The 27,515-nt window shown below is 43.0% G+C and overlaps 1 protein-coding gene across 1 annotated transcript in view; it reads right to left on the reverse strand.

Moving 5' to 3' along the window:
• LOC134543325 (CD151 antigen-like) overlaps positions 1-27,515 on the reverse strand; it is a 63,190-nt gene that overhangs the window by 24,264 nt on the left and 11,411 nt on the right. The window contains exons 2-3 of the mRNA XM_063388274.1: positions 22,631-22,719; positions 21,025-21,129 (exon numbers count right to left, since the gene is read on the reverse strand). Coding sequence (XP_063244344.1) covers positions 21,025-21,129; positions 22,631-22,690 — 165 coding nt within the window. The 5' untranslated portion in view covers positions 22,691-22,719. The remainder of the gene's footprint in view (positions 1-21,024; positions 21,130-22,630; positions 22,720-27,515) is intronic.

The raw sequence follows: 27,515 nt of genomic DNA on the forward strand, positions 1-27,515 counted from the left end.
ATAAACTAATTTCACGTCTCGATAGCTTACATCGTCATTATAAAAAATGCTCCGAGACGTATAATGAACATGGTTATTGTTTCGACTCATGTGTTGTACCGGCTAATGAGACTATATAAGTGATATGAACTTCAGTCCGTCTCTGGCTGTGGTGATGAACGGATCGTATAGACATTTAAAGTCATGTAAAAGGCTTAGTACGTACAATAAGAAGACTGTTTGAATCGAGAAATCCACAAAACTTTAGTAATTTGTCAGTGTTTTTTTTTTGTACTTGTAGTAGTGTAGTATGTATGAAATAAAAGTTTTTTTAAAAGAACTTGCGGTGTTTTTTATTTTCTCAAACCTTACACTTTAGTGGTACTTTTTTAAAATATTAATGTTGTTTTGTATCGACAAGGGATCGAACCACGGACCTTAGTCGATCCAATCAATCAGTATATTGATTACAAATTTATTTAATGAATTTTGAACTTTTTCCCGAATCTCTAGCATTAAAATTACGAATTTCCAATATGGTAGTCTTGACGTCTGATAGGATGATGGTAGTAGAGGATTTAAAGTCTCTTTACGAAAGTTTAACATGGTTTATTGAAATTATTATTTTTTCATAAAATTAAACATTATTGCATCGATCGGGTATCGAACCGAGGACGTGAATCGATCGAATCAATATGTAAATTAATGAGTGATTTATTTAATGAATTTTGGAACTTTTCCCGAATTTCTAGCTAAATAATTACGGATTTTCAAGATGGCGGCCAAATTTCAAGATGGCGGGTGTCACAGTAATAAATGATTACTGCACTCTATCGGATAAGAACTAAACTAACATGGCGTGAGCGCACTCTCGCCGACGATACATTGATGATGGCTTCCAGCATCAAAGACAAGATGGCTGACATGACGTCATACTAGATGACGATCTATATGCTTTGAAAAAAAGTGGTGGGAGTCAGTCTGCTAGCACACACCACGGGGGGAAGGATCGGTCGCCATTTTTAATTTTTTTGCCCTCACCGGGTTCGAACCGAGGACTCCGAACTCCGTGTCGTAAAAATATAATTTTTATAAATCTTTTATTAAAATTTTATTAAATGTATTTTTTTTATAATTTTTAATTTTTTTTCATTAAAATCGGATAATAAATAAAAAAGTTAAAGATGGCGGCCGTAACAAAATTTGCAATGGTGACGTCATCATCCAATATGGCTGCCATGACATCCTTATTTTCAAGGTCGGCGGCTTATAAGCGGCTAGCTCTTAGGAGTTTTAAGCCGCTTTTAGGAGTTTTCGTTTTTTCTAGGGCAAAGCGACTTTTGAGGATTTTCGAAATCCTAATTTTTGAACTGTGGAATTATTTGAGATTTTTTGGCGGAATTTATTTCCACATAAATGGTAATTTTGGCGAATTTTGAGGAATTTTGGGTAAATTTTGCCCAATTTTGGCGGATTTTGGCGATTTTTGAGGATCAAATTAAAGGTCAAGGTCCAAGGTCAAGGTCAACCAAGATGGCCGCCGTGACGTCACAATCCAAGATGGCGGACGTGCCCACACGCTCCACAGCCTGGAAGCCTGTTTCCGGACGCCCATTCATATACTACTGAAGATAGTTTAACGTGACGTCATAACAAAACATTGATGAAATGATAGCATACTTTTATGAATAAAATTGAATCATTTTTATTGAATTATCACTATTTTGTACGGATACAAAGAAGGAGTGAAATGAAATCTACAATTTAATTGATAATTTTATTTTTATTTGCACTCATTAATTCAGATATGTTTATTACTTCAACGAAGAGATTATTTTAACTATAACTTTAATACATGTTTGCTATTTAACTTCTTCCAATCTGTGTTATTCTGTTAAGGATAGGACGAAGATAGGAAAAGTAGGAAACGAATGGGAGTGTTTCAAGTTTAATGTGCCTCCAAAAAGTCAAATCGATGGTTGTTCCAATCGGGTGGAAGAGAGATAGATGCGGCGCAAGCGTACAATGAGCGTAACGGGACAAAGCGTAACGTGACAATGAGTCATCCTTCGTGCGTGCAGCCGGCGTTCATCGATTTATTAGACGTTGTCACGTCAAAAACGAGCCATTTGTTGCCAGTTGGAATTGAAGTGCGTGGTCGCTCCAAGAGTCTGTGGGTCAGGGAAGATCCAGACACCCCTCTCCCCCCCCCCCCCCCCCCCCCTCCGGGCAAAGACCGGCAAGACTATCTGTCTAACGGCGGCGCAGTTGCCAAGGGAATCTGCACCAGACTGCAGCATCCCTCCGTTCCGGGATCAATATACGGCGCGCGTAAACAAACACTGCGGTGCCCGCATCCAAGCTCTCCCGTCGCGACCCGACGTGTGACGTGTGAAGTGTGAAGTGTGACGTAGCGCGCGCGAAAGCACCGGGGAGAAGTGACGGAAGAGAGCGAGGGGTGTAAAGCCCTGCCACAATTCCAACACCTTCCAATATCCCGTCTCATAAGGTTTGAGGGTTGCGAACGTCACCGAAACCGTCACAGCCAATGTTTGACAAGTTGGATGACTTGAGTTTTCATCTCGCAAATAGGGCGGGTTCTAAAATATGTTAGATGTTCGATGCAATCAGCCAATCAAAATCGTGCCTATCGTAAAATGAAATGACATCAGTTTCCATCACAATGAATCTTTAAAATGGTAAAGAATATGGTTATAAAAGTGAAATAACTGAAATAATGATAATATGAATGTATTATGCGAAATAATTTTATGTTAATAAAGGGATATATGTTTCTATATCTTTGAAAAATTTTTATAATGTGAGATAATTTTATATACTTAAAAAAAATTACAAAAGCACATATGGCAATGAAAGTTACAGAATTCCATCCAGCACTGTGATCCGTTATTTAATTTCCAAATGAGCATTGAAATTGGAAAGTTCGAAATAGCACAGACCAAAAATAAACTTTAATAGTGTGAATTTGGAATCCATTTTTCCGTCCAATACTACCCCTTCAACTCTACTGTCAAATATCGCTGGAGACAAATATTTGTCAGTGTGACAGGGCCTTTGGTGAGACGGGATGATAATTGCGACGCTCGCTGGTGATGCCAGATGTCTCCTCTAATCGCAAGGCTCTGAACTGGCGCGCTGTCTTCTCGTCGTGCACAGGAAAACAATGGGATTTGAGCTGTAACCGTAACATATGACGAAGAATTTTTTACTCTTCTGAAACTACAGTTTAAAAACTAAATACAGAAACAGAACTAATCATACGCCCTCGGCTTTTGTAAACAGAAACCATACGGATATCTCGAGTCTTTTTTTTTCTGAAGCTCTGCAGACTGCGTGCGTGCGTGCGGGTAAACAGGCCCCTTCAATAGTTCTTTTAAACTGCTACAATGAAAGTAAAGGCCCTTAAAATACTAATTAACTGTACAGATGTTTTACCTTTTAACCACAGCATCTGTGTAAAATACCACAAGTCGATATTGTTGTAAATACGTTCAGATATGGCCGACAGACTAAAAAACAGAAACTGTTGAAATTACTACAGATCAGTATAATCTCACCGGAAAACTGCCAACGCCGCACAGTGGAGTATTTGTACCAAAATCCTGGCCAAAAAAGAAAAAAATATATTTCGTTTAGTCACAGCAGAAATTGTATTTTCTTGTTGCCTAATCACATGCGCGTCGAGCAGGGTCTATTTTGGTACCATGAGTCATATCCGGTGACTGCTACGCTTAGTTGAAGAGTTGATGTCTATGTGTGCGGACGTGCTTGTGCTAGAGAGTTCACCGTTCGTGTTCTTCAACATACGTGTTTCTTCTAGCTGTTAGGATTGACATATTGTCATGAAATTTCGTACAGCTGTTAAATAAGGTAACTGTTTCATTTCAATGTATATTTTATTGTGAAAAATTATTTAAGTGCCGTAATAAAAAAATAACAAACTTAGGACAAAATGTGTGTTCGAAAGGTTAGAAAAGATTTATGATTTCAAGAGACTTTTTGAATGTGTGTCGGGCCTTGTCGGGCTGTCGTTTTAACATATTCTTAATACGTTGCCCACTAAGTTTCAATACCAGAAGAGAAATTTCCTGCATGTAGTTGCCATTTTTATTTAACACTAATTTTAAACATTGGTGTGAATTTTTACAATAGTTTTCAGATTAACAAATTTGACTGTTGCCTATCAAAGGATACAGGAAAAAATAATTTTACTTTGGTTTATTATAGCTCTTGTATTTGTAATACATTGCCAGCATTATTAAATAAGAAATAATAACATTACAGTCCCTACCAAACGTTTTGCACCGCTAGTAAATTCTAATAAAACTATTACAGAACTAGGTACAAGTTGCTATTCAATATTTGTGCTTAAATTAATATTATGAGCCAGTTGATTCATCAGTGCTGAGATATGCACATGTTGGAGACTGGGAATTAGAAAATAAATTGAGGAAAATACCTTATGTGATGCTCCTCTCTTAATTTCGGAGTAGACATATTCCCATCAACATTCACTTTCAAAGTTCTGTGCGTTTACTATTTTCTTTGTCCCAATCATGCTTCTTATCCAGATATTAATGTGATAGGAAATGTGGTTTTGTTTAACACAGATTTATTAAAAATCTTATACATTTATATTTATCGTGATATAGATAAGATTTATGATATCGGTTTTTAAGTGATTGCCTACGTTATACTAATATAAACCGTAAATAAGATTTAGATAATTTTTTAAAATAATATGTAAGTATAAACTTTATTTCATAATTAATTACAGTCATAAATATTAGTCTATTTTGTTTTAGGTTCCGAACATGGAAAAGGAATTTACAAGAATGTCATTATATGAACTACTCCGGGAATCTCCAAACAGGTCCATTGTTGAAAAGCTTCATTTTATGGAACACAGAGTACCTGACATAACAAAGTGCCCAGAAGATGAGAGAAATTCATTAAGTCGCTTACTCAGGTATTTTAAAGCTGATTTTAAGAAAAGGTGGTATTTAGCTAATAACAAAGAGGAACGGTTTCTCCAGAACAATGGTAAATGGTTATCGCATACCATTAAGGTGCCCAACTTTTCATCAACTACCTCAGGTCGCGGTCGTCCTACGAAGGACTTCATTGAGTCAAGTGAGAGGACAAAACGCAGGAAAACAGAATAACTCAGACAACAGTTCACCCCTGAAGAACTAACATATGCTGCATCAATGAATCACAGAGTTTCGGGAAATTCTGATGCAGCTGATTTAATGAAAAAAATCACTGAGACTCCAACAAGGGCTAGTAAAATTATTGTTAAACAGAAATTCAGTAAAAAAAAACACAATCCTTCAGAAGCATTGTCTATTTTTGTTCAAGCGGAATTAACAAAACAGCAATATCAAGTAATTTATAGTGCAAACAAAAATGTTTACCCTTGCTATTCACTGCTCACAAAAGCAAAAAAAGAATGTTACCCAAGCGAAGACTCCATTGTCGTTTCTGAAACAAAAGCAGAAGTTAAGTTACAGTCTTTATTAGATCACACCTCTTCAAGGTTATGCAAATACTTAGAAGAAGTGTTACAGGTACTGTCATCAGAAGAAAAACAAAATTTGGAATTAATCTCAAAATGGGGGTGCGATGGTTCTCAGAAAACACAGTTCAAACAAAAATTTGAAAACATAGCTGATAGTGATGCCAATATTTTTCAAAGCTCATGTGTGCCCATAAAATTAATTGCTAATAACCATACAGAGAAAAAAATTATATGGCAGAACCCAACACCTTCCTCCACAAGATTCTGTAGGCCAATTCGAATCCGTTTTGTACATGAAACTGCAGATGTTACTCTTGATGAAATTAAGTACATTCAGGAACAAATAAAAACATTGAAAGAAACAGAAGTGCCAAGTTTTCATGGAGCTGTGAAGATTCGACACACTTTACTGTTAACAATGGTTGACGGAAAAGTCTGCAATGCTGCAACTGGCACGACATCGACAATGAGGTGTTACATCTGTGGATCTACATCAAAAGATTTTAATAAATTATGTAAGGATTTCACAGAAAACCCCAATACTTTAACGTTTAGACTGTCCCCTCTGCACACACGGATCAGGTTTTTGGAATCAATTTTGCGTTTGTCATACAGAATACCAATTAGCATTTGGCAAGCAATAAGTAAAGAACAGAAGAGAATTGTTGCGGATACTAAAAAGAACATTCAAAAAATGCTTAAAGACGAACTTGGATTATTGGTTGATGTTCCAAAGCAAGGATTTGGAACTACGAATGATGGGAACACATCAAGACGCTTCTTTGCAGAACCAGACACTGCATCACGAATTACTGGCGTGAATGTTGAACTTATTAAAAGATTAAAAGTAATATTGGAAGCTATTTCAAGTGGGCACCATATTGATGAGACGAAATTTCAAAAATATGCTTATGAAACAGCCAAGCTATATGTGAGCCTCTATAGTTGGCATCCCATGAGTCCAACAATGCACAAAGTATTGATGCACGGAGCTGCAGTTATTAAGAAGCTATTCTGCCTATAGGCCAGCTATCAGAAGAAGCTGCTGAGGCTAGGAACAAACATTTCCGGATGTACAGGACGAAGTATTCCCGAAAATGTAACAGAGAAGTGTGCAACAGAGATGTCCTCAATAGGCTGCTGTTAACCAGTTATCCTTTTTTGAGCTGCTCTACACAGAGGCGAAGGAAAACAACTAAGCCATATAGCAGCGAGACTCTGGAGCTTCTTCTGCCAGAGATGGCTGAAATTCGTTCTACCAAAAGAAGCGAAGATGGGTGCCATGAAGAAGCTGAATATAATTACGAGGAAGCAGAGGAGAACCGTAGCTGTAGCTCCGAAGACTCGGATTAACATAGTGCGCGTTCATCGTAAAGACACAAGAAATCACAATGAAGGCTGAGAATAAACTGAACTCATTTTTGTAAATAACTTATCATCTATAAAGACTGGTATGAATACAGAAGTAAATGTAAAATGAATCAGCAATGTGAATAGCTTTCCACTTAATAGGCTTTGCTTTTATTTTATTGTTGAATCCAGTTGTTCTTTGGTGCACAAGAGCTTCATTTAAGTGTTTTATAGCAAAAATAGTTCACAAAAAGTCGTATAAACTGTTTGACTTCAAATAATCAAAAAAATATTTTTGGCCAGGATTTCGGTACAAATACTCCACTGTGCGCCGCTCCAAACAAATCCGCGATGGAGTATGCGGTCGAACAGCAAGTGCGACGCAGTTCCACAAGTTTGGCCAGCCCTGGCGCGGAGAACACTGGTAATGGCTGGAATGCAATTACCGCATTACCGGGAACAGGCCGCCAGCCAACCAGAATGTCTCCCGCTGGAGTTTAACAAAAAAAAAGGGGGTAGGGGAAGGGAGTGACTAATGTCGTCCAGAGGCGCGATGCGGCGACACCTTTGAATATATATACTGTATAGAAGTCGCGAGTGGATAGGATTTACTCTACGTTTTTCAGAAGCATATGATGAGCAGCTTGGGAACTTCACCGCTGCAGTGCGCTGCCGTAAAGCCCTGTATCGTCTTAATTGTTATTTACATGTTAGAGCGCAGCTCTGTCGCCCGCTGTCATTCCCCGCACCCCTCATCAATCATTCACTGCAGCTCAACGTCGTTAAACACAGGAGGGGGAAGGGGTTTTTGAAGAGTTGGACACTTGTCCGCTAGGGACCACCACAAGTCGATGCCCTAGAGATGGTGGCGATTGCGGCGGTGAATTAACCAACTACCTCAAAACCGTATTAGAAATTTTAACCTGGGCTGGCGACTTCTATACAGTATATATATTCAAATGCGACACAGTCCCCCCAAGAGTGTCAAATCCACGATACACGCTCCAGCGAGCTCATGTTTACAAAATTCGTTATTTAATCCGCCGCAGCCCCTGAGGACACGCCCGGTAAACAAGTGTCGACACCGCTCACGAAGAGGGTCGCGTCTTCTGCCTTCTGCCTTCTGCCTTCTGCCTTCCACCAGCCCCCCCCCCCCCCTTTTCCCTTTTTAATATCCCCTCTCCACGAGGGGGTAAAAAATTAATGAGCAAATGAATCAGGGCTTAACGCTTCGTCGACATCAAGGTCAAGAGACGAGGGGTGATGAGTAGAGACCGGAAAAATTCGCAGATTCATTTCGCGATAGTCTGAAATTCATACACGTATACCTTTAAGCTGCTTTTGCTACTGGCTCACTGTTCGTCTGGGCGACTCTGGGCCAATGAGAAACCACTCAACCAAAGAAGTGACGAATCTCTGGCAAACCAGGTTGAGACGACTCACAAGTCAGCAGCCAATTAACTGGCCTTTTTTCCCCCTAGTGTACAGAGGACTGTGTAGACTATCCTGGAGGTCATCGAAACCGCGAATTTTTCAGGTCCCTAGTGATGAGGTGCGAGGTAGAAACCCAGAAATAACTAACAGGCCACGTCAACTTCCGCCTAGTTTCCCGCCTGAGCAACATCCAGGCGTCACCCCGACGGGAATCGAACCCGGATCGCCTTCGGGGATAAATAACTCTTAAAATACCTGCTAAATTTCGAACAATAGTAATGCAACAGGGATTTAAAAAAAAAAAAAAAACTCGAAGCAAATAGTGGAATCGGTAGTTGGAATTGTTTTCCCGGTTGTGGTTGAACATCATCGACTCCGTCGAACCGCCAACCCCCTAGAGTCGATTACTTCGAGCTGCTGGTCTAGCTATTCGTCAGCGAGTAACATGGGCGTGGCAGGGTGACGTCAACAGCTCGGGGCGAGCGACACTCGTTTACTCGCTCACGTGGAGTCTCCCGTGACGATACAGTTTTATTCTGAATGGGACGAGTGAAACCTCAAATACCATCAAATATTTGGTATTCGCAAGATTTAATATTAGATAAAAAAAAAGGATTGAGGATGTGAAATTCAGAATTTCAAATAACTACGTAGTTGAAAATTATTTCATTATTTACCTACATAAACACGTGATACGTTTTGCCAAAAATGGAATTTTTTTTTTTTTACATGTTTCGAAAAGGATAGCCACAATGAATTCACTGTAGTTTTACTTACTGGCTAATATTTACACTATTAATTAAATTATAACAATCCATAAAGTAATCACTTATATTTGTTCCACAGTTTACTTTCCCCCTTGCAGCTCGACTCGGCAGTGGTTCTCCGCTGTTCTTGCCAGAGAAGCCCAAGATGTCAATCAAGTTCTGTCCCTGCCCGAACACGCCCGAATATTCACCTTCGGCCAACCTCGGGATTTGTTTTATTTTTGCGCAGGGAAAAACGAATTCAAATATCAAAAAGTGGTCGGTCAGGTTTAGCTACATTAAAACACTTTAAAACACTATGGACGGTTAGTTAGGTTAGTATAGCTACATTAAAATAAACAGAGAAATATAAATATATATATAAATAAACCCGAGGTTGGCCGAAGGTGAATATTCGGGCGTGTTCGGGCAGGGACAGAACTTTATGTACATCTTAGGCTCCACTTCTTGCCACGCACCTCGGTCCCAACTCACTGCCTCGCACCACTCGCTCGTCCGCCGCGCTGCGACATCGTCCCAGCAGCTCCGATCTCCGCGCACGTGGACCGTCACTCGTCGCCCGCTATCGCTCGCCAAGAGGTCACTAACCCTCGTCGCTCCGAGGACACCGGCCTCTCCCTTGCCGCAGGTTGACCCCGACTTCCACACTTGTCGGTTCGCCCCATGTACAAGTCTCGCAGCCCTCTGGTGCCGCGTCCTCAAATCCCTCGACTTTAACACTCGAAGCTGCGAGAACAATGGCGTCCTAGTTACGGCACTTGTACGCGATGGTGCTCGAGGGAACCGCATAAAAACCCTCCCGAGAGAGAGACGCGTTCCGAGATATTTGGAAAGGCAGGCCTCTAATGGGATTTCCGTGTGACGGTAAGGGAGGGGCAGGTGCTACATATGTCTTTTTTTTTTTTTTTCAGGAATCCCGCAGCCTAGCGCACTGTCGTGGTCTGTGGCTACCTCGTACCAATAGCTTAGAAATGTAAATATCCTTTGCTATTACAACAAAAAAATTCGTTGGGTTGGATTTTTTTGCGTTTTCAGCTCGTACCAATATCACTTGTCTCTTGAGATCTACATTTCGGATTCTAGGCGCTTTTAAGAATCGGATTCGAGATTCCGATTTTAAGGAAAAAAGTGCATTCGACCTGATCACTAATTTTTATTCTCTGGTTACTATGTTTTCAATTTTTTTTTAATTTTTATTAATGAAGTGTAGTTTTAAGTGAAAAAAAAAATGGATCGAAAAATGAGTTTGGTGTTCCGACGGTCTCGTACTTGAACGACCAATCAACGGCAGGCGAGCGAGCGGCGAGAAGCGAGAAGCTGGAGCGAAGCGAGTCGGCCCAGGGGTCAGCGAGGCTGGCAGAGGTCAGTCACCTCCTGCACCCCCCTCCCCCCGCTCCTCCTCCCTGGTCCTCATTCGCGCCTCGCCACGGGCGCAGGGAGCTACTCCGCCCCGCAAGCAGCTAAATATACACCCACGGGAGTCCGGCTCCGCGCATTTGCAAGCCCCTCCCTCCCTCCCTCCCTCCCTCCCACCCTCCAGGATCGCAGCACAGCGACCTCGGGGGAAGCCTAAGATGTACATCAAGTTCTGTCCCTGCCCGAACACCGCCCGAATATTCACCTTCGGCCAACCTCGGGTTCATTTATATATATATATATATACACACATACATATACTAGCGGACCCAACCAACGTTGTTCTGTTCAAACGTTTTAAATTCGAAAATTTACAGGAAATTTCCCTGAATCTAATCGCAGCGTCATCTGCCGGGTCGAACTGAAATTACTATAATTACTATAAGATACTATAAATGTTATAGTGTTATAATTTATTTTACAAACTTATATTTTTATTTTCAAAGAGACATCAATACGTCATAAGTTGCATAGAATAAAATGAGAACTAACAATTTAAAATTGTAGGTTAAGTTGATTGTTATTGAATGCACGTCTATACATAATTAAAAGTAATGAAAAATCGTGTTAAATGCACACAAGAAATATATATATATAAAGATATATTTATATTTCTCTGTTTATTTTAATGTAGCTATACTAACCTAACTAACCGTCCATAGTGTTTTAAAGTGTTTTAATGTAGCTAAACCTAACCGACCACTTTTTGATGTTTGAATTCGTTTTTCCCTGCGCAAAAATAAAACAAATCCCGAGGTTGGCCGAAGGGGAATATTCGGGCGTGTTCGGGCAGGGACAGAACTTGATGCACATCTTAGGCTTCCCCGACCTCGGCGATGCGTTCGCCCAGATGTGACCATGTCCCCCCTTGTCACCACTTGGAGCGCCGAGTCGTCGCGTGAACGAGTCCACTAGAACATCTGCGGCAACGTTAGGTGTTTTGTAACAGGGAGGGCAGGGGATAAGAAGCGCCCCCCCCCCCCCCCCCCTTTTTCCAGATAAAAAAAAACAATTAAACAGAAAAAATATATATATATGTAATACATGCAACAAAGCATCAAATGGGTCAGCCAAGCATTCGCGGTCAATAGATTTTTTTTTTCTCTCCCTCTCGCACAAACAAGGTGCAAGGAGATGTAGTCAGAAAATTAGTTAACTAACCCTCATAAACTATTTATATACAAAAAAATATTTTTAGTGAATGATGTTCTTTTAGTTTTTGTTTGTTATTGTATGGCACCCAACCCAGTTATGAAAAGTTTAAAAGAAAAAATTCCCCCCCCCCCCCTCGTTTTTCGTTTCGATCTGTATATACAACCTTTAAATAGTGTAATTTTTTTTAAAAAAAAACTCCTGAAAGTATTCGCAATATATTTAGGCACGAAAAAAAAATGGTTGTCTGTAAAGTCGGTTTACGGACGATAGTTTAACGTGACGTCATGACAAAACATTGATGAAATGATTGCATACTTTTATGAATAAAATTGAATCTTTTTAATGAATTATCACTATTTTTTATGGTTACAAAGAAGAAGTTAAATGAAATCTACAATTTAATTGATAAATTTACTTTTATTTGAACTCATTATTCAAATATGTTTATTACTTTAACGAAGATATTATTTTAACTGTAACTTTTATACATGTTTGCTATTTAACTTCTTCCAATCTGTGTTATTCGGCTAAGGATAAGACGATGATAGGAAAAGTAGGAAACGAATGGGTGTGTTTCAAGTTTAATGTGCCTCGAAAAAGTCAAATCGATGGTTGTTCCAATCGAGTGGAGGAGAGATAGATGCGGCGCAAGCGTACAATGAGTGTAACGGGACAATGTGCGTAACGGGACGAGTCATCCTTTTCCGTGCGTGCATCCGGCTTTCATTGATTTATTAGACGTCACGTCAAAAACTTAATCCGAAATCAGAAGTACTTTTTCGGGCCTCGGCGAATTCTTAAGTGCTTTTCGTAAACAGACCCCACTCTGATATCTCGCGTTGTTTGTTCCCCCTGGAGCTCTGCGGACTGTGTGTGTGTGTGTGTGTGTGTGTGTGTGTGTGTGTGTGTGTGTGTGTGTGTGTGTGTGTGTGTGTGTGTGTGTGTGTGTGTGTGTGTGTGTGTGTGTGTGTGTGTGTGTGTGTGTGTGTGTGTGTGTGTGTGTGTGTGTGTGTGTGTGTGTGTGTGTGTGTGTGTGTGTGTGTGTGTGTGTGTGTGTGTGTGTGTGTGTGTGTGTGTGTGTGTGTGTGTGTGTGTGTGTGTGTGTGTGTGTGTGTGTGTGTGTGTGTGTGTGTGTGTGTGTGTGTGTGTGTGTGTGTGTGTGTGTGTGTGTGTGTGTGTGTGTGTGTGTGTGTGTGTGTGTGTGTGTGTGTGTGTGTGTGTGTGTGTGTGTGTGTGTGTGTGTGTGTGTGTGTGTGTGTGTGTGTGTGTGTGTGTGTGTGTGTGTGTGTGTGTGTGTGTGTGTGTGTGTGTGTGTGTGTGTGTGTGTGTGTGTGTGTGTGTGTGTGTGTGTGTGTGTGTGTGTGTGTGTGTGTGTGTGTGTGTGTGTGTGTGTGTGTGTGTGTGTGTGTGTGTGTGTGTGTGTGTGTGTGTCCGGGCAGGCGGGGCTCGCACACGTGTCACGACGCGAGTGCAGGACGACGTGAAAGACGAGGTCTGCAAGGCGCCCGAGGACGGCGGGTGTCCCGTGTGGCGTGGTGCGCGCGACGCCGGGAATATGCCCTGTTCCACCCAGAACAATCAAGCCAATGGCGGCACCAGGAAGACCTCTCGGGCAGGGCTCTCACACACAGGAGGACGCAGTTAATAGGACGCAGTTAATAATCATGACATTGCCCTTGGGATATTCACTAAATATATGGTCTCAAATACTGACATTTAGTATTTTCGTGCAAATTATGATTGAAAGAAGAGAGCAGCACACTAACGAAAGTATTTAAGTTAACATTTATAATCCCTACAAAGAAATAAGTAGTAAAATTTGGGCTCGGAAGGGGCTGTCGCCCCCTGCGCCCTTCCTCTGGAGCCGCGCTTGATTCAAGTCATCGCGCGAGTCGTAATCAAGGGCGCAAAAACAGGGGGGGGGGGGGGGCCAAGGGTATTTTGCCGCTCCCCCCCCCCCCCTTCTGAAACCTTGAAGTGGGGGCAAACGGGGGCAAAGAAAGTCCTATGTAATCAATTTTTAGATAATAAAACTGCTTAAATAACACCATTTTCCACCTTGAAATACAAATTTTGCCGGGGGAGGACCCCCGGACCCCCCGCTTCAATAGGGGGGATCGATGATTCTTTATAAAAAGGTATATTGACCCCCCCCCCCCCTTTGGAAATTGAGTTGTTGCGCCCCCTGGTCGTAATCAATGCTGCGACTTCGCCAAGCGACCAGATGATCCCCTCGAGACATCTGTGTCGGCACCCTCCATATGTCCTCCCAAATAAGCGCCCTTTAGGGTGGATGGAAGTCGGCTTGCAGATCTTTTTTTTTTTTTTTTTTTATCATTCCAGGGCAAGTATTATTGAGATAAAAATATGTCAAGGGATTACTTCCCACCTCTGATCAGGAAGGTGTTAGGAGCTTCAGCCATGACCATGCTAGGGAAACCCAGCATGGTCACCGCCTCAGCCCCGTACCTCGCTCAGCTAAATATACAGTTGGCTGTGTCCTTAGCCTTTATAAACTGTCAGCACTGCTGGCGCCTACCCCGATCTCCCACATCACACTGGGGCTTTCTCCGCGGCCGTCAAATTATTCGCCCAAAGTTTGAACACTTTCCCCTCCGCTGTTCGCTCAAGCGCGGCTCCAGGAGGGGGGGGGGGGGCGGTGGGGGAGATAGCCCCTCCCGAGACCAAATTTTATTGATTAGCGTATATTTATGTTTACTTAAATATTTAATTTCATACGTTAAACTTTTATCTCATCAAAAGTTGCATGGAGCTACTAAGGTTCTGTATTTGAAACCTGTAATTTGTAAATAATATTCCAAGGCCAATATCTGACCGCTTTCATTTTTATGCAACTACGACCTTTCTTTGTGCGATAGCCCCTCCCGAAAAGTCATCCTGAAGCCGCCATTGTGTTCGCTTTAGAGTTTCCCCCCCCCCCCCCCTTGCTGGCGCGGGGTCTGCGGGGTGACTCGCTGGGGGGGGGGGGGGGAACTCGGAGGAAGCGGTTAGCGCCAATCGACGACGCGCGGCTAACGAGACGACGGCGCCGCGGTATGGTCTTCCGGGTGAGGCGGCGGCGCTAAGTGCGGACCTGGTGCTGGTTAGCGCGCCTTCTCTCGACCTGCCGGTAGCGACTCTGCTCTGACCTCTGGCCCCTCTACTCACGTCGCGGTAGCGTCGGGAGACGTCCTTCGGAACATAACCAAAAAAAAAATACTCTTCAAGACAAGACTTTTCAGGACAGCGTGGAGTCGGAATGGTAACTTGCGCTAGCGACTGACGCTGCCCGTCATCTTCTGGGGGAATGTGAGGTGCACCGACGAAGAGTGCACACCCTTACAAATATGAAAGGCGTAAACGAACTCCGATCCGAGGAGGTGGTCTCTTCAGTGGGAACATGTTGTGAAACATGTTTTTTTTTTATCTTGGTGCCTAGTTTGTTATGTTTTTGCCTTCTTCAGTTTCAGATGCTGCTGGAAACCTGGTGAGTGTAGTCACTGACCAGACACAAGCGCCCCTGGTTATCAAAATCCAGAACAGGAACACGCTTGAAAGAGGACCGTCAGTCCAAGTGTCCAAACCACCAGCACGGTAGACTTTTCTATTCTGAACAACTCTTCACCCAGGCCATCCTGTGTCTCCTGCATGAATGCGCTCAGAGTTTTGTCTTGCGTCTATGCAGGGTTTCACCTGGGCCCAACTTATCTAGTTTAGAATCTAGCATTAAGAATAAGGGTATTTAGTCATGCCGCTAGGTTTCACCTGGGCCCAACTTACCTAGTTTAGAATCTAGTGTTGAGAATAAGGGTATTCAGTCATGCCGCTAGGTTTCACATAGGCCCAACTTACCTAGTTTAGAATCTAGTGTTAAGAATAAGGGTATTTAGTCATGCCGCTAGGTTTCACCTGGGCCCAACTTACATAGTTTAGAATCTAGTGTTAAGAATAAGGGTGTTTAGTCCTGCCGCTAATCCCGGCATGTCTAAGCGGTACAGGGTTCAGCCTGGGACGCACCTAGAGCCCTCCCCAACCCGGACCCCTTCTACGAACAACAGTTCTAGTTAGGCCGGGAAATGAGTGGAGCGCCAAACGCAGATTGCGACGTCCCAGGCTGTCGCAGTTCGCCCGCCCTCCCTCGACGACGACCTCGCCCCAATCATGGCTTCATTGTCGTGGGACCGGGGTCTCACTGCAAGCCCCGCGCCCGGCGACCTCCGCTGCTCCACAGCCGAGACCACGAGGGCATTCTGTGCCTGGCGTTTCGACTCGCCGCGTTGCAGCCATCTTCGCGGGCTGAAGGCCTTGCGCTCCGGCGTGACCTGGCCCCGATTCACAAACGGGCCAACTGGGCAGTTAGTTGCCCAGAGCGCCATTTGAGTGGCGAGAGAGTCTGTGGTTGAGAGAGTGTCTGTGGTTGAGAGAGTGTCTGTGGTTGAGAGAGTGTCTGTGGTTGAGAGAGTGTCTGTGGTTGAGAGAGTGTCTGTGGTTGAGAGAGTGTCTGTGGTTGAGAGAGTGTCTGTGGTTGAGAGAGTGTCTGTGGTTGAGAGAGTGTCTGTGGTTGAGAGAGTGTCTGTGGTTGAGAGAGTGTCTGTGGTTGAGAGAGTGTCTGTGGTTGAGAGAGTGTCTGTGGTTGAGAGAGTGTCTGTGGTTGAGAGAGTGTCTGTGGTTGAGAGAGTGTCTGTGGTTGAGAGAGTGTCTGTGGTTGAGAGAGTGTCTGTGGTTGAGAGAGTGTCTGTGGTTGAGAGAGTGTCTGTGGTTGAGAGAGTGTCTGTGGTTGAGAGAGTGTCTGTGGTTGAGAGAGTGTCTGTGGTTGAGAGAGTGTCTGTGGTTGAGAGAGTGTCTGTGGTTGAGAGAGTGTCTGTGGTTGAGAGAGTGTCTGTGGTTGAGAGAGTGTCTGTGGTTGAGAGAGTGTCTGTGGTTGAGAGAGTGTCTGTGGTTGAGAGAGTGTCTGTGGTTGAGAGAGTGTCTGTGGTTGAGAGAGTGTCTGTGGTTGAGAGAGTGCCTGTGGTTGAGAGAGTGTCTGTGGTTGAGAGAGTGTCTGTGGTTGAGAGAGTGTCTGTGGTTGAGAGAGTGTCTGTGGTTGAGAGAGTGTCTGTGGTTGAGAGAGTGTCTGTGGTTGAGAGAGTGTCTGTGGTTGAGAGAGTGTCTGTGGTTGAGAGAGTGTCTGTGGTTGAGAGAGTGTCTGTGGTTGAGAGAGTGTCTGTGGTTGAGAGAGTGTCTGTGGTTGAGAGAGTGTGTGTGGTTGAGAGAGTGTCTGTGGTTGAGAGAGTGTGTGGTTGAGAGAGTGTGTGGTTGAGAGAGTGTGTGGTTGAGAGTGTCTGTGGTTGAGAGTGTCTGTGGTTGAGAGTGTCTGTGGTTAAGTGTGTCTGGTCGAGAGAAAAAAAAATTGGACAAAACATTAAGAGGGACGGCGAAAAGGTACGGTAATGATATATGATTTTCGAAAAAATTTCCTACAACTTGAAGCACAGCAGAAAGACGTGTATTAGTCTGTGCTTACCGCAAGAGGAACACACAACCTGTTGCAGGATGACTGACCTCATTCGTGCGATGAGGTGTTGGTGAAGAGGGTGTGTTGCGAAAAAGGATATCTATCTGCCCAGAGCGCTAGCAACCTGAAATCGGGGCCTGGGCATAACACCAACTTCAGTTGTCAATCACCCTTGAAGATGGCTGCAGCATGGCAAGCCGAATCGACGGGCACTCACTTGCCTGGACGATGTCCCAACCCAAAAAATTTGGTTGTCTGCAAAGTCGGTTTACGGACGATAGTTTAACGTGACAACGTCATAACAAAACATTGATGAAATGATTGCATACTTTTATGAATAAAATTGAATCATTTTTATTGAATTATCACTATTTTCTATTTTGTATTGATACAAAGAAGGAGTGAAATGAAATATACAATTTAATTGCTAAATTTGCTTTTATTTGCACACATTAATTCAAATATGTTTATTACTTTAACGAAGAGATTATTTTAACTATAACTTTTATACATGTTTGCAATTCAACTTCTTCCAATCTGTGTTATTCTGTTAAGGATAGGACGATGATAGGAAAAGTAGGAAACGAAAGGGAGTGTTTCAAGTTTAATGAGCCTCGAAAAAGTCAAATTGTTGTTCCAATCGAGTGGAAGAGAGATAGATGCGGCGCAAGCGTACAATGAGCGTAACGGGACACTTTTTCGTGCGTGTAGCCGGCGTTCATCGATTTATTAGACATTGTCACGTCAAAAGCTGAGACGTAGTTGTAAACCCTGGCCAAGAAAGTCTACGATCAATTATTTGCACCAACAGTTCAACGTTATAGTTTTCCATCGCCCGATGCAACGCAATTAGGATTTTAGAATGAGCCCTTTGACCAAGATGATAACCAGCGCTTCAAACCACTTAGTGGTTAACCAGGATCTGAGTTGTGGCTGCCTGCGACGCGGCCTTAACATGGCTTATCCCACGCTCTTGCATATTTTCATCAGCTTATGTCATTGAAAATTTTTGTTTAATACTTACCTAAAATTATGGTGTGGCTGGAAATAACATTTTACAACGATTTAAATGCCTTGAACTCCGACGTGGGGGAGGTTATTTCGTTTCCAAGTCCCGGGCTGAGCTCGAAAGAGAAAGTGGATGAGAGTATGAGCGCGACCAAGAGAAAGCAGTAATCTGAATTCATACCCGTCGCGTGTGTCAGAACACCGTCACAAACAGGGCAATCTTCCACCACGTTGTATTTGTAATGTTATAATTTTTAAGTCCCTCCCCGTTTCAGAGAACTCGGTGGAGGATGGCTTACAAACCAACTAATCCTTAAATTTACTTATGAGGCTTAAACTCATGACAACCCCCAATGTTACTTTTCCAAAAATTTTTGAATAAAAAATAAACGTGGAGCTTGGAGGTCCCTGTTGCCTCAAGCGCATGTGTGATGTAGAAACTTTGCCAAAGCGCAAAGACATCAAACTAGTAAGTTTATATGCTGCCCATGGTTGGGTACGTCATTAAACACAGTTGCGGTAAGTGGTCTTTTTTTTTAATTTATGCCAAGACCTACTGGATAAAAGCTTAAACGCTTGACGTAATAGTAGTAAATTTTTTCACTGTAACGCAAGATTCTTGTATCTCCAAATGTTTACCACAAACTACCTAAATCGCGGCAAACAATGAAAGCTTTGTGGTTATTGTGATTTATGCACGGATCCTGCCGTAGTTAAAATAAGATTATTTATGGTTGTACACTGTTTGTCGACGGCCATTACATAACATCAGGTAACATAGCCTTGTTACTGGAGGCTACACGTGCTAAGGCTGAGGATTACATCTCGCGTACTTTATGTTATCGTTACAATGTTACAAAGATTTAAGGAGATTCAAATAACTTCGCTAAGAAGGGCAATGATATTTGAGTATGTGAGTTATTTTTAAGTCGGAATAAAATAAGACTATCAAAGCTTCCCGAACTAAAAGAGCATAAACGACAATGCAAGTGTGATCACACATCATTTTAATTAATTAGGTATAAAATTTTTGAAAGTTGGCGATAGTAAAAATAAAATACAGTGGCAAACAAACATTTACATAAACCGAATAATCGCCTCTTAAACACTGCCTTTTTTTAATTTGAAAACTAATACATATATATTTATTACATATATATTAATGTAGGGTTTCTAATTTATAACATGGTTTCGTTTCCATCGTCTTTAGCACAACACTTTGCAAAGATCATAATATATAATACACAAAAGTAAATCAAAATGTGAAACATTGACAAGATATATTTTAAGTTAATTTTAACTTTATGCTATGTGAAATTAATGTATAATACTTACTTCTTTGTTTAATAATAGTTACTTCACGGCATTTTTAATATTCTTACTAAAGAGTTCCTTTCAAGCCAAATTCTAGCATGAGCATTTACACAGTTGCCGTTTGTTTCAACACGCTTTTATTAGCTTCACTTGTAATTACCGAACTGTGTAAGCAAATATTTAAAGTAGTCTAACCTTCTTTATTTGAGACTTTGCAAGTATGTGTAATCCGGATGACAATACACTAATTTGGTTACCTCCTAAATGGCAACTAGTAAGCCCCTTACTTTTTAGCCTGCTACTGACAAAGGCGCGTATTTTAAAACAATAATTTATGAAGCTTTTAGTGTGTAACATAAAGGCGTGTTCTGATGTAATAACTTCCAGCCACGCAGACTTCGACTCAAGGACGGACAGTCGCTGGGAGTCGCTGGGAGGCTCGGGGGGCTCGGGGGGCTCGGGAGGCTCGGGGGGCTCGGGGGGCTCGGGAGGCTCGGGGGGCTCGGGGGGCTCGGGGGGCTCGGGAGGCTCGGGGGGCTCGGGAGGCTCGGGGGGCTCGGGGGGCTCGGGAGGCTCGGGGGGCTCGGGGGGCTCGGGGGGCTCGGGGGGCTCGGGAGGCTCGGGGGGCTCGGGAGGCTCGGGAGGCTCGGGGGGCTCGGGGGGCTCGGGAGGCTCGGGGGGCTCGGGAGGCTCGGGGGGCTCGGGAGGCTCGGGGGGCTCGGGGGGCTCGGGGGGCTCGGGAGGCTCGGGGGGCTCGGGGGGCTCGGGAGGCTCGGGAGGCTCGGGGGGCTCGGGAGGCTCGGGGGGCTCGGGGGGCTCGGGAGGCTCGGGGGCTCGGGGGGCTCGGGGGGCTCGGGGGGCTCGGGAGGCTCGGGAGGCTCGGGGGGCTCGGGGGGCTCGGGGGGCTCGGGAGGCTCGGGAGGCTCGGGGGGCTCGGGAGGCTCGGGGGGCTCGGGGGGCTCGGGAGGCTCGGGGGGCTCGGGGGGCTCGGGGGGCTCGGGGGGCTCGGGAGGCTCGGGGGGCTCGGGAGGCTCGGGGGCTCGGGGGGCTCGGGAGGCTCGGGAGGCTCGGGGGGCTCGGGAGGCTCGGGGGGCTCGGGGGGCTCGGGGGGCTCGGGAGGCTCGGGGGGCTCGGGAGGCTCGGGGGGCTCGGGAGGCTCGGGGGGCTCGGGAGGCTCGGGAGGCTCGGGAGGCCTTGGGGGCTCGGGAGGCTCGGGGGGCTCGGGAGGCTCGGGAGGCTCGGGGGGCTCGGGAGGCTCGGGAGGCTCGGGGGGCTCGGGAGGCTCGGGAGGCTCGGGGGGCTCGGGGGGCTCGGGGGGCTCGGGGGGCTCGGGGGGCTCGGGGGGCTCGGGAGGCTCGGGAGGCTCGGGGGGCTCGGGAGGCTCGGGGGGCTCGGGAGGCTCGGGGGGCTCGGGAGGCTCGGGGGGCTCGGGGGGCTCGGGGGGCTCGGGGGGCTCGGGGGGCTCGGGGGGCTCGGGAGGCTCGGGAGGCTCGGGGGGCTCGGGGGGCTCGGGGGGCTCGGGGGGCTCGGAGGGCTCGGGAGGCTCGGGAGGCTCGGAGGCTCACCTCGATCTGCAGCTCCTTGTTCTCGATGATCTGCGTGACGGCGATGAAGGAGTGCTTGTCCTGCGCGATCCATATGCCGACCCCCAGCGCCGCCGCGCCGGCCAGCTGCAACAACAGCGCGTCTGAGGCAGGGGCGCTGTGCACATTGTACAAGCGGTCCAGTGCAGCCACTGGATCATGTATCACAAGTAACTAAGTATAGTTTAGAATGGAAATTTTTTGGAATTTTAAAAATAAAATTATTTGCCACACTAAAAATTAAGGGAATAGTATCAGTACTCCAACGTTTACACATAATTTTCTAGTAGTGATTTCGTCTGAGAAAAAAAAAACTGGAAAATTTAGTTTTTACGTACCTAATTGTTTTAATACTTTGTACTTGATGATTTCGTCCGTACTAGTCGTAAATTCAGATAATGTTAATAAATACATGAAACACGCCATCTTAAGTTTGTATTAAAGACGTACTTACACGTGTGCAAACTGGAAATGAAATATATAGACTGCACTTGGAAATATTACAATTATTCCTGCCGTTTCTTGTGCATGAGGGTTGTAATATGAAGGAACTGCACTAACGTTGCCCACTAAGGATTGCAATAATATTTCCAAAATGATATCTTTATAACCTTTATGTAGCTAAATTGCTGTTATTTTATAATTCTGTTTATTTTTAATATAGAATTCCGGAAGGGATGAGTCAGGACCCCAGGACCTCCGCCACTGGTTGAGGTCACCGCGATCTCAATTTTTTTTTTTTTACTAAATCATATTTTGTTAAATCATAAGTGGTCCCGGGTAACAAATTACTTTCCAAAATGTTCATTTCTCGTATCCATCACGTATTATTTTTTACGTTAACAATACGAATGAAGATGCAGACAAGACTCGATCCAAAATTGGTAGCCACCACAGCCCTGGTGAAACCATGGGAACAGCGCGGTGTACCGGCCAGATGACATTGGAAGCCCGCGGACAAGTTTCCCGACGCCGACACTGTCGAGGGACGGACCTCGCGGCTATGAGTACACGTCGTTTTGCCTAAAGTCATTTAGCCTAAAATGTTCTTTAGGGGAAACGACTTTTGGGCAAAACGACTTTTGGGCAAAACGACTTTTGGGCAAAACGACTTTTGGGCAAAACGACTTTTGGGCAAAACGACTTTTGGGCAAAACGACTTTTGGGCAAAACGACTTTAGACAAAACAACTTTAGACAAAACTTTAGGCAAAACAACTTTAGGCAAAACAACTTTAGGCAAAACAACTTTAGGCGAAATGACATTAGGCGAAATGACATTAGGCTAAACTAATTTTAGGCAGTACGATTTTAGGCAGTACGATTTTAGGGGAACTTAAGCATGCGATTTTAATTTTAGGCAAAACGACTTTAGGCACAACGATTTCAGGCAAAACGACTTTAGGCACAACGACTTTAGGCACAACGATTTTAGGCACAACGATTTTAGGCAAAATGACTTTTAGGCAAAACGACTTTAGGCAAAACTATTTTAGGCAAAACGAAGGTGGGCAAACACGATTAGGCAAAACGACGTGCCCCCGCGGCTATCGGGTGGAGATGGCGGAAGTAGACAGTAGAGTACTCACGAAGAACAGGAAGTTGAAGATGCACAGGCAGTACTTGGCCACGAACGTCTCGCAGCACATAGCGCCGGGCCTCTAGACAGGGCGGCGGTCTGGAACAGACGAGGACAACAATCGCTCGCTTGATCGGTAAAGCACTAGTTGTTCCGTGAAATGGCCGCGCCGGACATAACGAGGCAGGACCGCTTTCAAGGCCCGTCCAGGAAGGTTTTTTTTTATAACCGTCTACTCAATGACGATTTCCAGCGTTTTTACCTGCCTACATCACGGTCAGATAGAAGTCACCCGCGCAAAGTTCGCATTTCTGCGTCACACTTTCAACCAAGACACTAGACTAAATGTCTATTGGAACACAGTTTCTTAATTAAGCAAAACAAACAAACAAAGTATGTGTATTTATGTACGTGCGATATAAGTTATACTTCTTTTTTGATTTAAGACACCATTTCGAAATTTATTGTAATAAAAATTAATTAAATATTTTTTATGCAATATTGTTGGAAAGTGTACTTATATGAACAACCTCTTTGGATAAATCGATTGTTGTCAATACCTTTATTCGCTTCAATATTTTGTTTCTCTTGTGTTTAAGTAAGTCGGCCATTGTTTGTATTCTCATATTTAAGATTACATGCGTTTATCTAAGTATATTATGGTATTTTTCTTTTTCTACTGTTGCCCTAAATTTCCATCAAATATTAATATAAACATGTGCATTAAATAAATTAGTTTAGTAAAATAATCGAGATAAATTAAAAATAATAATGAAAATGAGTAAATATTCTGAATGCTTATTCTAATTTATTAATTTTAATTATTTATTAAATAATGTAATACTTTATAATAATGAAAGTAAATTATGGCTACATACGGGAACATAACCTCACTTATATAAATACCCTTGGAAATGTTTATAGACACAATTTCTGTCACTAATATTCACAATAAATGTTTTTAATTATACAGACAAGCATTAAATATCAATCACTAAAGTATATGATTTAAAAGCACATACATAATTTTTTATTAGCTGTGAAAACTTCGTTGCATGGTGCGCACGCATCGGAAAAATGCACGATATTAATATTTTTTTAATAACGTGGCTAAAGAAGTATAACTTCAAAAAAATTGGTTGTCTGTAAAGTCGGTTTACGGACGATAGTTTAACGTGACAACATCATAACAAAACATTGATGAAATGATTGCATACTTTTATGAATAAAATTGAATCATTTTTATTGAATTATCACTATTTTGTATGGATACAAAGAAGGAGTGAAATGAAATCTACAATTTAATTGATAAATTTACTTTTATTTGCACTCATTAATTCAAATATGTTTATTACTTTAACGAAGAGATTATTTCAACTATAACTTTTATACATGTTTTCTATTTAACTTGTTCCAATCTGTGTTATTCTGTTAAGGATAGGACGATGATAGGAAAAGCGAATGGGAGTGTTTCAAGTTTAATGTGCCTCGAAAATGTCAAATCGATGGTTGTTCCAATAGAGTGGAAGAGAAATAGATGCGGCGCAAGCGTACAATGAGCGTAACGGGACACAGCATAACGGAACAATGTGCGTAACGGGACACTTTTTCGTGCGTGCAGCCGGCGTTCTTCGATTTATTAGACGTTGTCACGTCAAAAATGCACGAAATTAATATTTTTTTAATAACGTGGCTAAAGAAGTATAACTTCAAGAAAGGATTTAACAAACTTCTTAATTCCATTCAGGCCATTACGTATAACCTTCTACGAACCTAGATGTTGTTAGCACACTGTGTCCGTGTTGTTATATTATTTTCCATGACTAAGTTCCTTCAACGGAATTATTGTGCTGTCTGATATTTATATGTTGAACATATATTGCCCGTGCGATCGTCATCGTGTTGTCCACAATAACTGTTTATTTTCTTGGTTACGTTTGTCAGATATCAGGTGATTCAGTCTTGTTTTCTGTGAATTTTTTATGGTCATATTTTTTTTTCTGAATTTTTTCATGACAAACAGTGCAAAACTGCAACGTTGTTATGTCCAAAACAACTGCATTTTTTCCATATTATCTATTTATCACCATCGTTGGGCTCCTCTATCTGACGCTATGTTGTCTGAACAACTTGTTTGTCTGAACTAACTTTTTTTTTGCCTCAACTGCCTTTTCATTCCAGTGTGTTCGTCTCTGTTATATTGTTTGAATCCTTCCATGAAATCCTCATTGCTAACTTTACATTTAACATTTGACATCTCCGAGTGTTTTCTGTGTGGGTTTAATTTTTTTTTCTGTTATCAATATGACACACAGTTCAAAATAGTATGGCATATATCCAAATTATTTAAATCAATCTTCTTCGTTGTGAGAATCAATTAAAGAGCGTAGTGAGGTAGTTGTTTGCTCCCCTACCTTCGAAAAGAAGATTACTAGTGGTTCTTTTCTATATATTTCTAAGTTTCCGCCCTTGTCAAGGTCGCGCACTGTATTGTTTCTGTATTGTTTTTGTTGTTTGTTGTTGTTGTTGTTGAATAGTTCCACCATCTTGACGACTTCGGCTCGAAGCTAAAGAAGTTTCTGCATGCATGCGCGCTAGACCTTCAACCTGTCGGTTTTGGGGCGACTGAATTGTTGCCCATTGGAAGGGCAGCCCTTCAGGATTTTTCTGACAGTGGTTTATTTGTACAGAGACTGGAAGGGCAGCCCATACAATTTCTGAAAACATGCTCCATTAAGAGTTTAAATAATCCTGAAAACTTGCCCCTTGGATGGGCAGCCCATCAGGATTTTTTTAACAGCAGTGTTTTTGAAAGGTTGTCTGAATTGTTGCCCCTTGGAAGGACAGCCCATCAGGTTTTTTCTGACAGTGGTGCTTTTGAAAGGTTGTCTGAATTGTTGCCCCTTGGAAGGGCAGCCCATCAGGATTTTTCTGACAGTGGTGTTTTTGAAAGCTTGTCTGAATTGTTGCCCCTTGGATGGGCAGCCCTTTAGGATTTTTCTGACAATGGTTAGTTTGTAAAGTGACCTAACCTAACCTAACCTAACCACTGTCAGAAAAATCCTGAAGGGCTGCCCATCCAAGGGGCAACAATTCAGACAACCTTTCAAAAACACCACTGTCAGAAAAATCCTGATGGGCTGCCTATCCAAGGGGCAACAATTCAGACAACCTTTCAAAAACACCACTGTCAGAAAAATCCTGATGGGCTGCCCATCCAAGGGGCAACAATTCAGACAACCTTTCAAACACACCACTGTCAGAAAAATCCTGATTAGCTGCCCTTCCAAGGGGCAAGTTTTCAGGATTATTTAAACTCTTAAAGGAGCATGTTTTCAGAAATTGGATGGGCTGTCCTTCCAGTCACTGAACAAACAAACCATTGACAAAAAATTCCTGAACGGCTGCCCATCCAAGGGGCAACAATTCAGCTCCCCCTCGGTTTTCCGTTGTGTAATGCGCGCTTATTTCATTGCATATCTGCTGCATACAAAAATTTCACCCTCAACGCGTCTAAAGAATCATAACCTCAATTCGTTCTTTGAGTTTATAGTTTTAAAAAGGAAAAACATTTTTAACGTTTTTTTCCGTCAAATGAATACCTTCCATACATTTATCACGCTCTGCATTGTTTGAAAGGATTCTAAGTTTTATATATGGTGACCGAGTTTCGTATCCCAAGGTTATTTGCAACATAAGAACACACGGATTTGCTCGTCACCGAGGTAAGATGTTTACACATCACTGGCAAACAACATTTTGTCACCGATTGACAGTGCATAAGTATTTTGTGTGCATTTAACCGGACTGATTTGTCAATATTACATAGCTGAATGATTCTAAAATCATTAGAAGGGTAAGGAAAACTCTAGAAAACAACAAACTGTGTGCGTGGGGTATGGCCCCCACAAGGGCGGGACTGGGTGGACCCCTGGGTCCAGGGCTCAGCCCTGTTTATTTTTAAATTTTTCTAACTATTATAATATTTACAAACTAAAAAAAAAAAAATATTATTTTTATCCAATGAAATTTTAGAAAATCTTACACACCTAATGGCGATTTTATTTTTCTGTAACTATTTTCATTTTTATCTTAGTGTGTGAAATAAACACACATACTCGCTATGGTTATTTTTAAAGTAAAATAATTTTATAAACAAAGCTTAGTTTGGACTTATAAAATAATAACCATAATTATACCCTGTATTTTCAGGTTAAATATCATTCTAAAAAGAGTTCAGGTCAGAAATAACCATGCAATTATAATGTAGCGCGTAACTGTAAAATGGGTCGGGGGGGGGGGGGGCGGTCTCTGTTACTGGGTCCAGGGCCCGTAATCGAAAGTGGGGGCCATGGCGTGCAGTGTAGTAACTTGGAGAAGCCCAAGATGTCCATCAAGTTCTGTCCCCGCCCGAACACGCCCGAATATTCACCTTCGGCCAACCTCGGGATTTGTTTTATTTTTGCGCAGGAAAAATGAATTCAAATATTGAAAGTGGTCGGTTAGGTTAGCTACATTAGAACACTTTAAAAAACACTATGGACGGTTAGTTAGGTTAGTGTAGCTACATTAAAATAAACAGAGAAATATAAATATGTATAAATAAACCCGAGGTTGGCCGAAGGAGAATATTCGGGCGTGTTCGGGCAGGGACAGAACTTGATGCACATCTTAGGCTTCCCTAGTAACTTGCACGCCCCTGGCAGAGAGGTCGTGTGGTTGATTGTTCCCCCAGGAGGGGTACCCGGGAGCTGGGGGGCTGCTACCGTGGGAACCACGGCCCGGCGCGGAGGCCGACCGCCCTCCCCACAGTGATGCCAACTCCTACAGAGTGTTCCCCCTAGGACCAACTTCAAATCCCCCTAGATTTATATTAAAAACCCCTCAAGTTGTAA

Source organism: Bacillus rossius (assembly GCF_032445375.1).
Source record: "Bacillus rossius redtenbacheri isolate Brsri chromosome 9 unlocalized genomic scaffold, Brsri_v3 Brsri_v3_scf9_2, whole genome shotgun sequence".
Taxonomy (NCBI): Eukaryota; Metazoa; Arthropoda; class Insecta; order Phasmatodea; family Bacillidae; genus Bacillus; species Bacillus rossius.